The sequence below is a fragment of the Oryx dammah genome, unplaced genomic scaffold, assembly GCF_014754425.2.
Source record: "Oryx dammah isolate SB20612 unplaced genomic scaffold, SCBI_Odam_1.1 HiC_scaffold_8, whole genome shotgun sequence".
NCBI lineage: Eukaryota > Metazoa > Chordata > Mammalia > Artiodactyla > Bovidae > Oryx > Oryx dammah.
Window position 1 is genome coordinate 39,663,837 of NW_024070192.1, and position 13,791 is coordinate 39,677,627.

Here is a 13,791-nt window from a genome sequence, read left to right on the forward strand (position 1 = left end):
GTTTCTCAGGAGACAGGTAAAGCTATCTTTGTAGTTCATGCCATTTTCATTCCTTTAGGTCATTTTGGTGGGGTTCAAGAGGCAGAGAACATACAAATGTGTTCATTCCATTGTGTTTAACTAGAAGTCCTTGTCCATTTTATGAACATTTTTACACATGTACGTATAAGTTAATATAACTCATTTTGATTATTGATACATATACTTTTTATCTTTACATCGATGGCCTTGTTTTTCAATATTAGGTTTGTGAGTCCTTCTAACCCATGCAGATCTAGTTTATTCCTTTTACTGAAGTTTAGCAAGTGTTCCAGCAACCATTGTACCATATTTTTTTTTTTCCCATCCATTTCTCTACTTATGCATTTCAGACACACAAGTGATTGTGGCCTTTTGATCAACACACTGGCTCAATGCACATCTAATCTTTATTGTTTTTATTCTGAAGCATAACTTGTCACAGGGAAACAGGACTTTTTTGAAAAACTATCTGCCAGCGACAAGGGCAAAAGAGCTCATAGCAGGGGTCTGAGAGCCTGGAGAGGAAGGCCCTTCAAGGACCAGGCATAGGGCAGGCAGGAAGGATGGGAGGGTGTGGGCACCACACATGTGCGGGCACGTTCTGTCTCTTACAGGAAGGGTTTTCCAGAAGCATCGCCTGCACCCTGAATTAAGTGTTTTTCTGCCAAACCGAGCCTACTGAAGAGGAGTGAATTAATGGCTTGGGGAGCTTTGTGCCCCAGCAGGGAACTCAGCTGAAGGCTGCTCTTTGGTAAACGAATCAGTGTTCCCCAGAATCCTTTCCAGCTCCACCAGCCCTGGGGGAGGGCTTCTGAGAGACCTAACAGAGAGCCAAGTTCAAGAGCAGATCCTGGGTCAGGAGGGAGGTAACTGTATCCATGTCTGGGGGCTGCAGCAAGAGGGGAAGTGGGGGGTGGCCCTCTCCTCCCACCTCCACTGGGCTCCTCTCTGGGGGCCACGCTCCTCGGGGAAGGGTCACCCTCAGGCCTGGATGTCTTCCTCCATGAATACAAATATGGAGAAAGCCCCACCTCTGAGACAGCAGTGCACATGGGAAGGCCCCAAGGGTGGGTCTGGAGGCCCTTCCAGTCCAATCAAGACGACAGCAAACTTAAAATGAACACAGGAGTAGGCTGGGGAGTGGGAAGGGCAATAAATAAAGGTCAAGGTGGAATGGAGTGGCTGGGGCAGGGGTGGGGGCGCTCCCAGGAAAGAAAGGGTGCAGAAAGGCACTGGGTCCGGGGGAGCAGACTCAGCCCTCCAAACACTGGTTTGTTGAGTTAGAGGTCATGTCCGACAGGGCTGGTGGCCAAGGGCTCCAGGACTGGTCAGGAAGGAACCAGGAGCGGTCTGGCTCCAGCTCTCTCTCCCCCTCTCTCTCAAGCTCTTCCACTGGAAAGTCTGCCCCGTGCACCAAGCACACCTCTGTCCAGGGCAGGTCGAGGGGACCGTTGGAGGCCATGTCAGCAGCGGGGGCTGGCCCAGGTGTGCCTTTTACCTTTGAGAGAGAGAGAAGAAAGGCCGCAATAGAGTGAGCAGAAGCAGAGTCCCGCCGCAGGGACAGTGTGAACTTTGGGAATGGAATGCAGGAAGGTGGACTCCTTGCTGGAGCGACCTGCGCCTGAAGCAGCCACCCCCTCTGAAACTAAGTGGGGGAGTGCTGGGGAGGGCTGGGGGCTGAGCCCTGGGCCAGCCCTGCTCTACTGACTCAGCCCTGCCGAGTCATTGCCGGCAAGTCGCCCACTCCCTGTGCTCCAGTGTGGCCATCAACACCGGGCTAATCAACACAGGTGATCCTGGGATGCCAGCAGGAGCAAATGGACATGAGAGGGACCTCCCTGGTTGCCCAGGGGTTAAGACTTTGCCTTCCAAAGCAGGAGGTGCAGGTTCAATCCTTGGTTGGGGAGCTAAGATCTCACATGCCTTATGGCCTCCCCCCGACAAAAAAAATCAAAACATAAACAACGGAAGCAATATTGTAACAAGTTCAATATAAAAATGGTCCACAGTAAAAAAAAAAAAACAACTTAAAAAATAAAAATTAAAAAAAGTGGATGTCAGAACAGAAAACCTTCCAGGCCAGTCCTGTCCAAGTAAAACGTAAGCCCTGGAACCCTGTCTATGTGCTGGGCCACACGGCACATAGATCATCGGGTGGCCACTGGACATGTCCTGAAGACCTATGTAGGTAGGACCCCATGTGAACCCTGGAGCTTACCCTCCCCACAACCCGGGAGGGACACGACGTGGTCCCCACTTCAGTGATAACGCAACTGGGTGCCGAGAGACCAGATATTAGATTGAACGCTATGCAACTGCCAATATTTAACTCCTTTTGATCTACAAAAATACAGTTGCATGTGGTTCGACCTGACGGTTTGCCCAAGTTCCCATGGGTGTGGATGGCAGAGCTGGGGCTAGAGCTTGGGCCTGCTGATTCCAAACTTCCCTCTGTGGGGGACTGCAGGAGGCTAGGGGGATGGGAGAGGACCCAAACCATGTCTACGGCGCTGCCGCACCCCACCAGGCTCCCTCAGCTGCCCCCGTGCACAGCAGGGGCATCAGCTGCTCTGTTGACCCACACAGCGTGCGTCTGTGGATCCTCTGGCTGCGGAGGCACTCAGTCCAGCTGCGGCTTCTTTCTGGAAGGAGGCCAGGGGCCAATCCTGCACCTGCACGCTTTTCTCCCACTTGAGAGTGAGGACCCCCTTATCTCCCGACTGCATGATGGTCCCAGGCCAGCTGGGGCAGGTGGGAGCTTGGATTCTTGCCCTTGACTCCCACACCCATCAAATGGGGATAATAAGCCCCCTGACTTCTTGGCCAAGAGAATGAAAGTTGCCCTTGGATGTGCAGGGTGGCCCGGGCTCCACAGGTCCCGATTTCACCCTTCTTAGGATCTGGGACTGCTCTGGCCTGGGCTGTGTTTGGGGCAAGCTGATTCAGCTTCTTCAGTTATGTGGTAAGTTTCTGAAGGTCTCAGAAACTGTCCCCCACCACACCCGGCCCAGGCTGGGCACACCCTCTGGTGGACAGTAGGTGTTCTCAGGGTGGAGTTACTGTGACTCTTACAGGGATGGTGAAATACTTGGAAAGATTACATTTGATAAAACTGAGGATGCTAACAACCACTGTTACTGAGAACAGACAGAGATGGTCAGCCTTGAGATCTGGGTCCTTCTCTTTGTTCACTGTGGGCAGGGATGGGTCTGGCTCGCCTGGGTTCCCGCAGCACCTGGCGCAGTGCTCAGTGAACAGGGGGAACTGGAAACATCCCCTAGCGCTCCCCAGTGTTGGAGCACAGATGAGGATGAGGCAGGCTACACAGAGGGGAGCAGGCCACAGGGGTGGGGGGCAGACGGCGAGGAGGTGGGCGGGTTGGAAGGTGGCTTAGTACTCACCGGGGCCCTTTGGGTGCGGCCAGGGTGCGGGGGCCCCCCTGTGGGTCGGCAGAGCCTGTCCCGGTCTCACTGGCCAGGCTGCTCTGGCTCCCCGAGAGGCAGCTGGCTGGGCGGGTGGGCCCCATCTTCAGTGACTCCACACTGCCACCTGCAAGACGATCCCGTGATTGGCTCCGGGTTGGGCCCTCTGGGCCTTGAACCGAAACAGGGAGGAACTCAGCCTGGACAAGGGAGCTGACCTAGTCTCCTCATTTGGAATCGTGACCTGTATCTACGGGACTGTCCGCCAGAGCCCCTCCCCCTGAGAATGGCCACCGCCTTTTCCCCTATTCACATGGTTGCCATGGTCTAGTGGGAGCCCCACCCTTTGGCCGCTGCTGACTGGCCCACAGTCTTACAAGGACAACTGAGTGGCCCCTTGGGTCCTTTAACTAAGGAACAAGTAGTTACCCACATGAAAATGGACAGTGCCCTCGGAGAAGGAGCATGTAGTAGGGGAAGTGTGTGTATATCTGTTAACACAACAAGAGGGACATTCACTGCTGCCTTTAGTAACTAAGGAATCCTCATTCAGACACAGTTGTTAGTCCCCGCCTGCTGAGAGAGCAGAAATGGGGTCTGCAAGACTCCACTCTGTCTTTCTGTCTCCTGGACCCGCTTGGTCACAGCTGAGAGTTGGTATGAAGACAAAGGGAGAAGGCTATGGTGGTGTGGAGAGGGACGGAAGTATACAGCCTGTCCCGGAAACCAAGGCTGGCGGGTGAGTGTGCTCCACATTTTCCTAAGAGAGGATCTTCAGCTTAAAGGGGACTAGGAGGTCATCTGGTCCAGGGACAGTTTAAACCCCATGCATCAGCCCTGCCTACTGATCACTTGGAAAACTCCATGGAGAAGGATTCTAAGGCCCATGTCAGGCTCTTTGGGAGAGAGTATCATGATCAACTAGTAATGTCTGCCATGGGCACAGGAGCAGAAGTAAAAGTATGTGTGCCAGGCATTTGGCATCTCTTATCGAGTGCAGATGGCCACCCCTGCAGGAATGCCTTCCATATCAGTTCTGGCAGGAGATCACCCAGCTTTCCATTTCTTTTCAGCTTGGGGCAGTTATTGAAAAGCTTTCTTCTTATGTACTAAAAATCAACCTCTGGTAACATCTTGCAAATATCCCAGTTCTAACCTCTGGAGTAACTGTGAATGAAGCTGGTCCTATTCCTGGGGAGGCCCTTCATGTGTGGAAAGGAAAATGTGCCCCCAGGCCTTCTCTGCATGTACACCTGAGCCTCCCTTCCGTCTGTTCGTGGTGGTTTTTTACTTTCGGCTGCTCTGTGCAGCTTGCGGGATCTCAGTTCCCCGACCAGGGATTGAACCCACCACAGTGAAAGCCCAGAATCCTAACCACTAGGGCACCAGGAACTCTCTTTTCCATCTGTTCTTGAGTGGTGCCAACCTTGTAGCTCCCAGTCGTCCCAGCCAAAGGCCCACTTTGCCTCCTGGATCTAGAACCATTCCACCAACCCCCACCGAGGAGCTGCTGGGAAGCAGAGGCCACAGGAGAGGGAGAGCCACCGCCCTCGGGGCTTGGGAATCAAACAGTGCTGCTGCCTGCACTTCCTGTCAGCTAAGTCAGTCACCTACCTGACTCGCCCCAGGCTTTGTTGCCTTTCGGGTCCCTGACCCCAGCGGGCGGGAGTCTGTCATCCAGGCTGGAGGAGCTGAGATCAGAGTCGCTGTCACTGTCGCTGGAGACCACTGGGAAAGAGACACCCGCACAGGAGGTCACCCCCCACTGGCCACTGCCAGCAGGTGCGTCCGACAGAGGGGACCCGGGCAGGCCTCCTCCTCCTGCCAAGACAAGATGGCATGGGACCTCTGCCGGTCCTGGTGTTTGGAGCATAGGGCTGGCAGGGGACTCCCTTCTGCCAGGCAAAGAGGTGAGTGCCAGGGCAGCCCATCTCCACATGTCACCCCCTCCCTGGGGCTGGATCAGAAGCCTCTCGCTGGGAGGAGCCGATTATCCGCTTTGGTGCAGGCCCAACTACTCTGAAGCAGGCACTTGGCAATGCTTAAAGGCATCCAGTGATGCCCGGCAGGAATAATTCCAGTCCTCGCTGACCTGACAGAGGGCTCCAGGCCCCTGACATTCGCTAACTAGCAGAAGCTTCGCAACAACTCTGCAAGATAGGAAATAGCATTGTCCCCATTTCCCAGGCAAGGAAACTGAGGCCCTTGACCACAATGGGATGCTTACTCTGGTGGGCTGGCTCCACAGACTGTGTTTATAACCACTCTGATTCCACTGGGAGAACTGAACTAGGAGCCAGCAGGTCTGGGCTCTCATCCCAGCTCATCCAGCAACTCCCAGTGGGGTCTTGTGAACGCAGAAGGGAGCCAGGCTGGTGGGGCTGGAATCCCGGGAAAGGGTAGGGGAGGGGGAGCTCCCATGGTGAACACCCACTATGGTAGAAACCCTCTTTTCTGGACTAAATGGGGACCATATTTGGCTGGTTAGTCAACAGTGGGAGTCATAATACAGGATCTATTCATACATTAAACACTCTATTTTCATTTTAAGCATAGAAATGTACATCCACTTGCCAATCTTTTGATGTAGGGCTTGGGTGCTTCTTTGAGATCAGCCCACATGGTCTTTCATGTCTAAACTGCATCTATATTGCATTGCCTGTGATTCCCAGATTCCATTCTTTAAACTGAAGCTGAGCTTAAGTGGCTCCAACGGTAAAGAATCTGCCTGTAATGCAGGAGACTCCAGTTCAATCCCTGGGTCAGGACGATCCCCTGGAGAAGGGAATGCAACCCACTCCAGTATTCTTGCCTGGAGAATCCCATGGACAGAGGAGCCTGGCGGGCTACAGTCCATGGGGTCGCAAAGAGTCAGACACGACTGAGCAAATGACACTTTCACTTTAAAGACACAGCAAAGCAAGAGCCCAAACTCGCACCCTCCTCTACTTCTTCAGCCCCATCCCCCACAACTGCACAACCAGCTCTCCTGCCTGAGGCTCCTCTGGCCCCAGGCCACCTAGAGCTCCTGCCAAACTGTCAGCACCTCCTGCAGGGACTGGCTTTCCTCTCCCCAGAATTCCCTGCCCACCTTTCTCCTCCTGGCTTAGTTTGGGTACCACCTCCTCCAGGAAGCCCTCTGTGGTCTCCACCTGGTTGGGTGAACACGCTGTGTATTCTGCTACACCTGCAGCAACCAAACTTTCTGCTTTAAGGGTTGTGTGTGTGTTTTCCCCCAGCAGACTTGGAGGTTCCTGAAGGCAGGGGCCAAATCACATCATGACTGAGCCTAGCGTGCTTCTCCCACAGACCTGATCCTGGGGGTAGGGCAAGAGGGGTGCTAACGGTTTGTTTCCAGCTTTGCCTTCCTCTGTCTGCTTAAGGGTTTTGCTCTTTCTGCTGTGCTTCTTTCTCTCCGTACCCTCGAGGCAGAGTTCTGCTTTGGCTTTTTGGGCTTTCCAGATCTAGAATCAAAAGGAGATGGAGACTGGAGGGGTTGGGATCCACACGCCTGCCCCATTCGTTGTATTTGAGAAATGTAAGTAAAGGCCTGACTTATTTTGCAATTGCTTTTTAGGTCCCAGACTGAGTTTCTTTGATTAAGAATCCACTGAGATCTGAGTTTATGGGCATTCGTTCTATAAGCATTTATGTATTTTTTGACTCATGCACTGACTGACTAACCGCCAACACTGTGGGTCCCCAGACAAATGGAGTGTGAGGGGGCAGGAGTGAGCAAGCATCTCTCCTTTGGGGCAGATGCAAAGGGATCTGGAATATTCTGCCCCCGCCCCCAGCAGGGGGGTGTCCAGCAGCCTGTTAGGCAGCGGGAAGCCCCTGAGGAGAACACAGTGACTTATCTCCACATTGGTTTTCTCATCTCTCTGGTAGAGATGCTTACTCCAGTACTCGCCTGGAAAATCCCATGGACGGAGGAGCCTGGTAAGCTACAGTCTGTGGGGTCGCAAAGAGTCAGACATGACTGAGCGACTTCACCTTCACCTTCATTCCTTCTTCCTGACTTGGATGTTCTGTCTGCCCCATGCTGGATATGCTGGATCTTTGTAATTCTCGGGTAGAGTGGGAAATATGAGGCTGGGGCAGCAGGGGATAGCGGGACATGACATGGGGCTTCATGGTATGGAAATAATACCTGGATCCTTTGGTGCTAATAAGCAGATGCTGCAGGGCACGACATACCAAGAGCTTGAAAGAGACGACAGGAAAGGACATCCCAAGACTCCGGGTTCTGGTGGCCAGCCCATTCACCCCATTCCTTCACTCGGCTCCCTGTCCTGTCATCTGTGGTACCTGGTCACAGTGTTGGGTTGAGAGTGGGCTTAAGTTGCAAGAATACTGCTGAGCTATGTTGCAAGAGCGTGTTTGGCTAGGAGGGGTATGTCTTGTCCAAAGCCCCAACCCTGGAGGTGGGGCTCGGGCACCATGTTGCCTGGTTCCCATATGGTGCCTATGCTGTGCAAGGTTTAGAAAAAATAAACCTCCCCAAGTGACAGTCAGTGGGCTTGTTCTTTGTCTCCTTTTATAGAACCCCAAGGGCCATAGCTGCGGAAGCGGGGGAACAGCCCTAGATGACAACTAAGCTCACAAAGGTGTCGCAGAGCAGAGAAGCAGCCAGCCAAGGCCGCATTCCTTTTGAATGCATCTCCCTTGGCTCAAGCATTGTTGTTCATTGTGTCTGGGATTTCAAGCAGGGGGCCAAGCCTTAGTTTAGAGGTCTCTGTGACGCAAACCCAATCCTGTTTCTAATCCACTCTAATAAACCTCACTTGAAAGGAATAGCCCAAGGAAGTCAGCAGTGTTGACACCTGGCCTTGGCACTTACTGTCATTGGGAAAGAAAGATGCTGAAGAGACAACGTGGAGAACATCCCTGGACACTGCCCAATGCAAACGCCATTTACCCCAGTTCTCCTCCAGCAGCAAAGGCAGAAGTTTTTCTTCCTCCTCCCCCTCCAAATGTCACTGTAAAACCCAAACCTTGGTTAATTTGCCATTCGATTGCTGTTGCCACCTTTCTCTCTACACGACAGCTGCAATCGTAAATCTTCCAGGTCTATTAACAAAGCTTTTAGGCTCATAAATCTTTTGGCCCTTGCTCCTCCATCCTCAAAACACTGTGTGTGTCTGAAGGCTGATTTTTTACCTCTAATTCCCCAAAGGCTGAGTCTAGGATGGCCTGGTTGGTGACAAGTGCTTGTATTCTGCCCATGCTTGATTTTTCAGGTTGAAAATGGGAAAACACCAGGGAGAAGACTGTCTTGATAGCTTCCCCAAGAAGGAGGTGTCACCAAGTGGATTCACCGGAACTCTGCCAGGAGGCAGGGAGGAGGCCCCCTGCTGCAGTGGCCTGGGCCCCTGGACCACTTGCTTGGGGACCTGGCATCCCTGAGATTTTCCCATCATGCCCCAGCAGGGCTGCCCCATTCTGCCTGGCTCTCATCCTCAGCAGCGGACAGCACCAGCGCCAGCCATGCTCACTTCTCTGGGTATTTTTTTTTCCTCTTGGATGGATTTGCAATTTGATTGTCACCATGGAAACTCAAGAGTTTTGGTACATGAAGGTGGGGGGAAGTCTTTCCTTTTGGAAAGTCTTTTCCAACTGCTGCAAAGAACATGTGTGGCAGCTGCTGGCTTGTGGAGAAACCTTGCCTGCAATGGTCCGGGGGACAGGCAGGATGCTGGCTACGTGACCTCATAGCCCTGCACTAGGATTTAGGGAACCTGTTTCCCGGCTCTGATCTGCCACCCTCTCTCTTTGTGACCCTGGGAGCACCTCTCAGGGCTTCACCACACACAAAAACAGGCCAACCGAGACAGCCTAGACACTCTGGGTCTTGAATTCTAGGATTCAACTTCAGGTAAGCTTTGTTCCATCAGTGGAGAGATCCCAGTGCCCCTCTCTGGCTGAGAGGCGGGGGGATGTGATTTCTGGGCTACACGACATCCGCCTGCCTGGCACAAGGACAACCAGCAGCCTGTGAGCTTGGGAGGCCCTTGTGAGTTGCTGCTGCTCTGCTTGGAGGCTCCCAAAGCCCCCAGAAATTATGGGAATTAGAGAGGAAGAGATATTTTCAGCAAACATTCTGCCAAGGCAAAGCAGATGGTGGAAAATTTTGCACGCTAAAAACAAAAAAAAACCCAACTTTTATTGTAAAGGAAAGATAAGGCCCCGGGGAATGCAGAGACATCCCCAATTAGCCTTACCCAGCCCACCAGGCTGGCGCGGCTGCAGAGAAGAGTCAAAAAGATGTCCCCACGGGGACAGGTGATAGCTGCGCCACCCGCAAGTGGGGCCAGGCTCGCAGCCCAAAATCCCACCAAGATGCCTCCCACGTCTGGGGCTCTGTTTGGCGGCAGCAGGAGGGAGGTGTGGGGGTGGTGAAGAGGCACTGGCTCTGAGTCAGACGGTGTCCTGGCTCTGCCACTTGCCAGCTGTGTGACTTCGGGCCAGTTCCTTCACCTCTGTGCTTGGCAGGCTCACCTATGAAAGGGGGCAATGATGGATCCTCCTCTGGGTTGTTGTGAGCATTAGCAGAAATAACACAGGCAGTGTCTGGCACATGGCAGATGCTTGATAAATGGACTATTTTATTTGGAGGGTATCCTGAACTCATGGCCCACACCATGTGGCATGGGGATGGCCTCTGGACCCAGCATGTTTGATGCCCAGGCCAACCTCATGGGGGTGGACTCTCCTTTTCTAGGGGAACTCAGATTTCCAAGTTGTGCTTCATGAGACATTGAAGGCTTCAGAGTCTGTCTGGAGGCTGAGCTGGATTGGAACCCAGGACTATCTGTGGCTGGAATCTCTACTCTTTCCTCCTCACTCAGGATACAGGGTGTCCCTTGGTCTGGGCTTATCCCAAGGGCTCTGGCCCCCTGAAGGCAGGCCAGTTCATCCTCAGTCCCTTCAACATGCCTTTTCCCATCAGGCAGGAACTGCCACGTGGGTGAGAAAAACACCTAGTTCACTCCCAACATCTAGGGTTGAATACTGGCTCTGCTTTGGACACTTCTGGACAAATACCGTAATTTCTCTGAACCTCAATCTTCTCATCTGTACAATGGAGACAATAACAATAACAGTAAAATAAGATCAAGTAGGATGTAACGCACTGCAAGTTTAAAAAGCTATTTGAGGGACTTCCCTGGTGGTCCAGTGGCTAAGACGCCTCGCTCCCAGTGCAGGGGGTCTGGCTTCAACCCCTGGTCAGGGAACTAGATCTCATATGCCACAACCAAGAGTTGGCAAGCCGCAACTAAGACCTGGGGTAGCCAAATTTGCTCATTCATGCCCGACTCTTTGCGACCCCATGGACAGCAGCACGCCAGGCTTCCTTGACCTTCACTATCTCCTGGCGTTTGCTCCAAGATCCCATATGCTGCAACTAACAATTCCAGTCCTGCAATTAAGACCCAGCACAGCCAAAGAAATAAATAAATATTAAAAAAAAACTATATGAGCCTATAAATATTTTTCAAAATGAGATTCCAATTCATCCTCTAGGAACCAACCCAAATCGTGCCTGTGTTGGAAAGTTTCTCTCGCCCAAGGATGGAAGATGGCCCCCAACCCTGCTCTCCCTATACCTGCTGGTCCCTCTCACACTCCCCACCCCTACCCCCTGCCGGCACTGCACTGTGTTTCCCACAGATGCCTGCTTTGACTTGCCCAGTTCTACCAGAAACCCCTTCACGGCAGGGCCACATCTTAACCGGTGTCTGCCTCCTTCCCTCAGCCCCCAGTGCTGGGCCTTGGGCCAAGCAGGCACTCAGTAAATACGTGTTGACTGCTTTCTAAAAAATCCTCCCCAGGATAGGACATGGCACCTCATGGAGACAGCAGGACGGATGGTGGTCAGCGAGGTAGTGGCCAGCCAGCCGGGGCTGGGCGTTCAACCAAGCAGGTGCCTCCCCTCCCTGAAGGACACTTGGGTGGGACAAGCCAGGCGACAGGAGATAGTGGCCTCAGCCGGAGCCAGGGATGGACTAATGGAGGGGGGCTATTGGAGGCCGGTTGCCATGGACACCGGATGAGTGGGCTCTGGGGAGGGGAGCGTACTGTTCATGCAAAACCTTATCTTCTTCCAAACCCAGGACCCAAGGATAGGTTCTCCCTTTGCTTCGGAAACTTCCTTCAGGGCCCTAGAGAGTAGGGATCTGAAAGGAAGAAAGAAAAATAGCCTCAAACCCAGGGGGCCTGTCCTCCTAAGGAGGGGCTGAGTGGAGTCCGAGAGCCTCAGAGTCTGCCTCCCTCCTGGCCTGGAGTCTGGAGATCCAGATGACCCTCCCTTGCCAGCTGCCTGATCACCCTGGGCTTCATTTCCTCCCCTCTGAGGTAGGGATAGTTGCAGGACCACCACAGAGGGAAGGTGAGGCTGTGGGACCACCTTCCTTGGTTCCCCTTCTAGGCTGCCCCCGGGACCTCAGCAGGGACGGCCCAGACCAGGCCAGGAATTGAGAGTGGGGAGTAGAGGGTTTCTCCTGCTTGTTTATTCATTGCCATTGATTTTAATTAACTCCCTCTTTGGGGCTTGCAGAGAGACAGGAGGCACCAGATAATGAAGAAGAATCCTCCGATCAATAGAGATGTGATCGTCTGCATTAACATCCTATGGTCCTGTCCTGGCTGGAAGCGCTCCAGAGAGAAGAGGGAAATGGACAGATGGAAGATAAGAACAGATTCTGCCAGAGAGAACACAATACCACTACTCTGTAGCGGGGGTGGAGAGTTGTCAGGGAAAGAAGAAATCAGGGAGAGCTTCCTGGAAGAGGTGGAATTTAAAGATGAGCATGATTTTGGCAGGTAGAGATGCTGGGACTGGGGTGTGCCAAGCATCCCTGACAGAGGACAGGAAAGGCAAAGGCCAGGTGGTGGGCATCTTTGGGGCCAGGACAGGCTCAAGAGGAAGGTTCCAGACTCAGGCACTTAGGGGACAAGGGGCTGGTCTGGGTGTGGTCTGCAGTATTTCCCTCTGGCAGGTTATTGCTTCTGATTTATGGCAGAGATGCAGCAAAGTGGGTGTGTACCTCCTGCCGGCTCCTCTGCTGGGATATAAAATTTGCCTCATCCACTCCATGACGTCAGTGCTCTCTCTCTGTCCTTCTTTATGTCTCTCTGTGTCTCTGACTTCATCTCTTTGAGCCTCTCTTGCTGATGGTTTTAAAAAATCTCTCTCTGCCTTTGCCTCTTGTCTTGCCCTCTCTTGTAGGCCTTTGTGTCCCCACTGTTCTAAGCCTCCCTGCGTTGGTCTCTTGGTCCCTCTTCCCATTTTGGTTGGTGTCTTTCACTCTCCCGTTACTCCACCTGTCTCTGGGTCTCTGTCAGGCACATCCCTTCAGAGTCTGGCCTCAGAGTGCGTCCCTCAGGTTCCCTCATCCTAGAATCTCAGCCCCTGCGAGGCCCATGGCATCTGATCTCATCCTGGGTGTGGGAAGGGCTGTCAGCTTTGCCCAGACTGCATATGGACCCCAGGGGCAACTGAAGCAGGTGCAGTCCAGCCCCTTTTTCCTGTATGAAGATCACTGGGCAGACAGACACTCTTTGCCTCTGCTGCCGAGGCTGGACTAGTGAGTAGGAATCAACCAGCCCCATTTGTGGGGCTGGCCTCCACCCCGTGATGGACAGGAGATCCGGGGAGAGGATGGCGGAGCCGAGCACAGCCAGCCCTGTTATCTCCGAGCGCTTTATTGGAGTCAGAGGAGGCAGGCGGGCCAAGATTTATTCTCTTCACCCAGGTCCCCAAAGGCCAAGAAAACTAGAGTGAGCAGAATTAAGCTGTAGGTTCACACGGCAAGACAGGTGAGCAGCTGGAGAGGGGAGCGCTGTACTGCGCTTGGCAAGACTTCTGTGGCCATCCAGGGCTTCCCAGGAGGCTCAGCGGTAAAGAATCTGCTGCCAAGCAGGGTCCGATTTCTGGGTTGGGAAAATCCCTGGAGAAAGAAATGGCAACCCACTCCAGTATTCTTGCCTGGAGAATCCCATGGACAGAGGAGCCTGGCGGGCTACAGTCCATGGATTCGCAAAAGAGTCCGGCACGACTTCGTGACTATTATACAATAGCAGCAGCAGCTGCTGAGGACATCTGCTTAGCTAGAGCCAGGCTGCCTGGGGTGGGGCTGGGCCTTACTCTCCCAATTCAGCTCAGATGGGGATTGTGGGGTTGGGGGGCAACAAGGAATCCCAAGGCCTCACCTTGCAGCTGGAGTCATCCAATCAGCTGAGGCTGTCATCGGGTTCGGACAAATTAGAAACGACACCCATGCCCCTGACCTCTGTGGTGTGGCTAATGAGGGCCTCCTGCTCTTGGGAAATCAAGCCCCCAGCC

The 13,791-nt window shown here is 53.3% G+C and overlaps 1 protein-coding gene across 3 annotated transcripts in view; it reads right to left on the minus strand.

Annotated features, from left to right (window-relative positions):
• Positions 1-410: 410 nt before the first annotated feature.
• The window catches only part of RPH3AL (rabphilin 3A like (without C2 domains)), a 137,224-nt gene continuing 123,843 nt past the window's right edge, over positions 411-13,791 (minus strand). For all 3 annotated transcript variants that reach the window (XM_040243814.1, XM_040243815.1, XM_040243813.1), the window contains 3 exons: positions 5,058-5,171; positions 3,423-3,570; positions 411-1,519 (listed from right to left, as the gene is read on the minus strand). In XM_040243814.1, the coding sequence (XP_040099748.1) occupies positions 1,516-1,519; positions 3,423-3,570; positions 5,058-5,171 (266 nt within the window). In that variant the 3' untranslated portion in view covers positions 411-1,515. The remainder of the gene's footprint in view (positions 1,520-3,422; positions 3,571-5,057; positions 5,172-13,791) is intronic.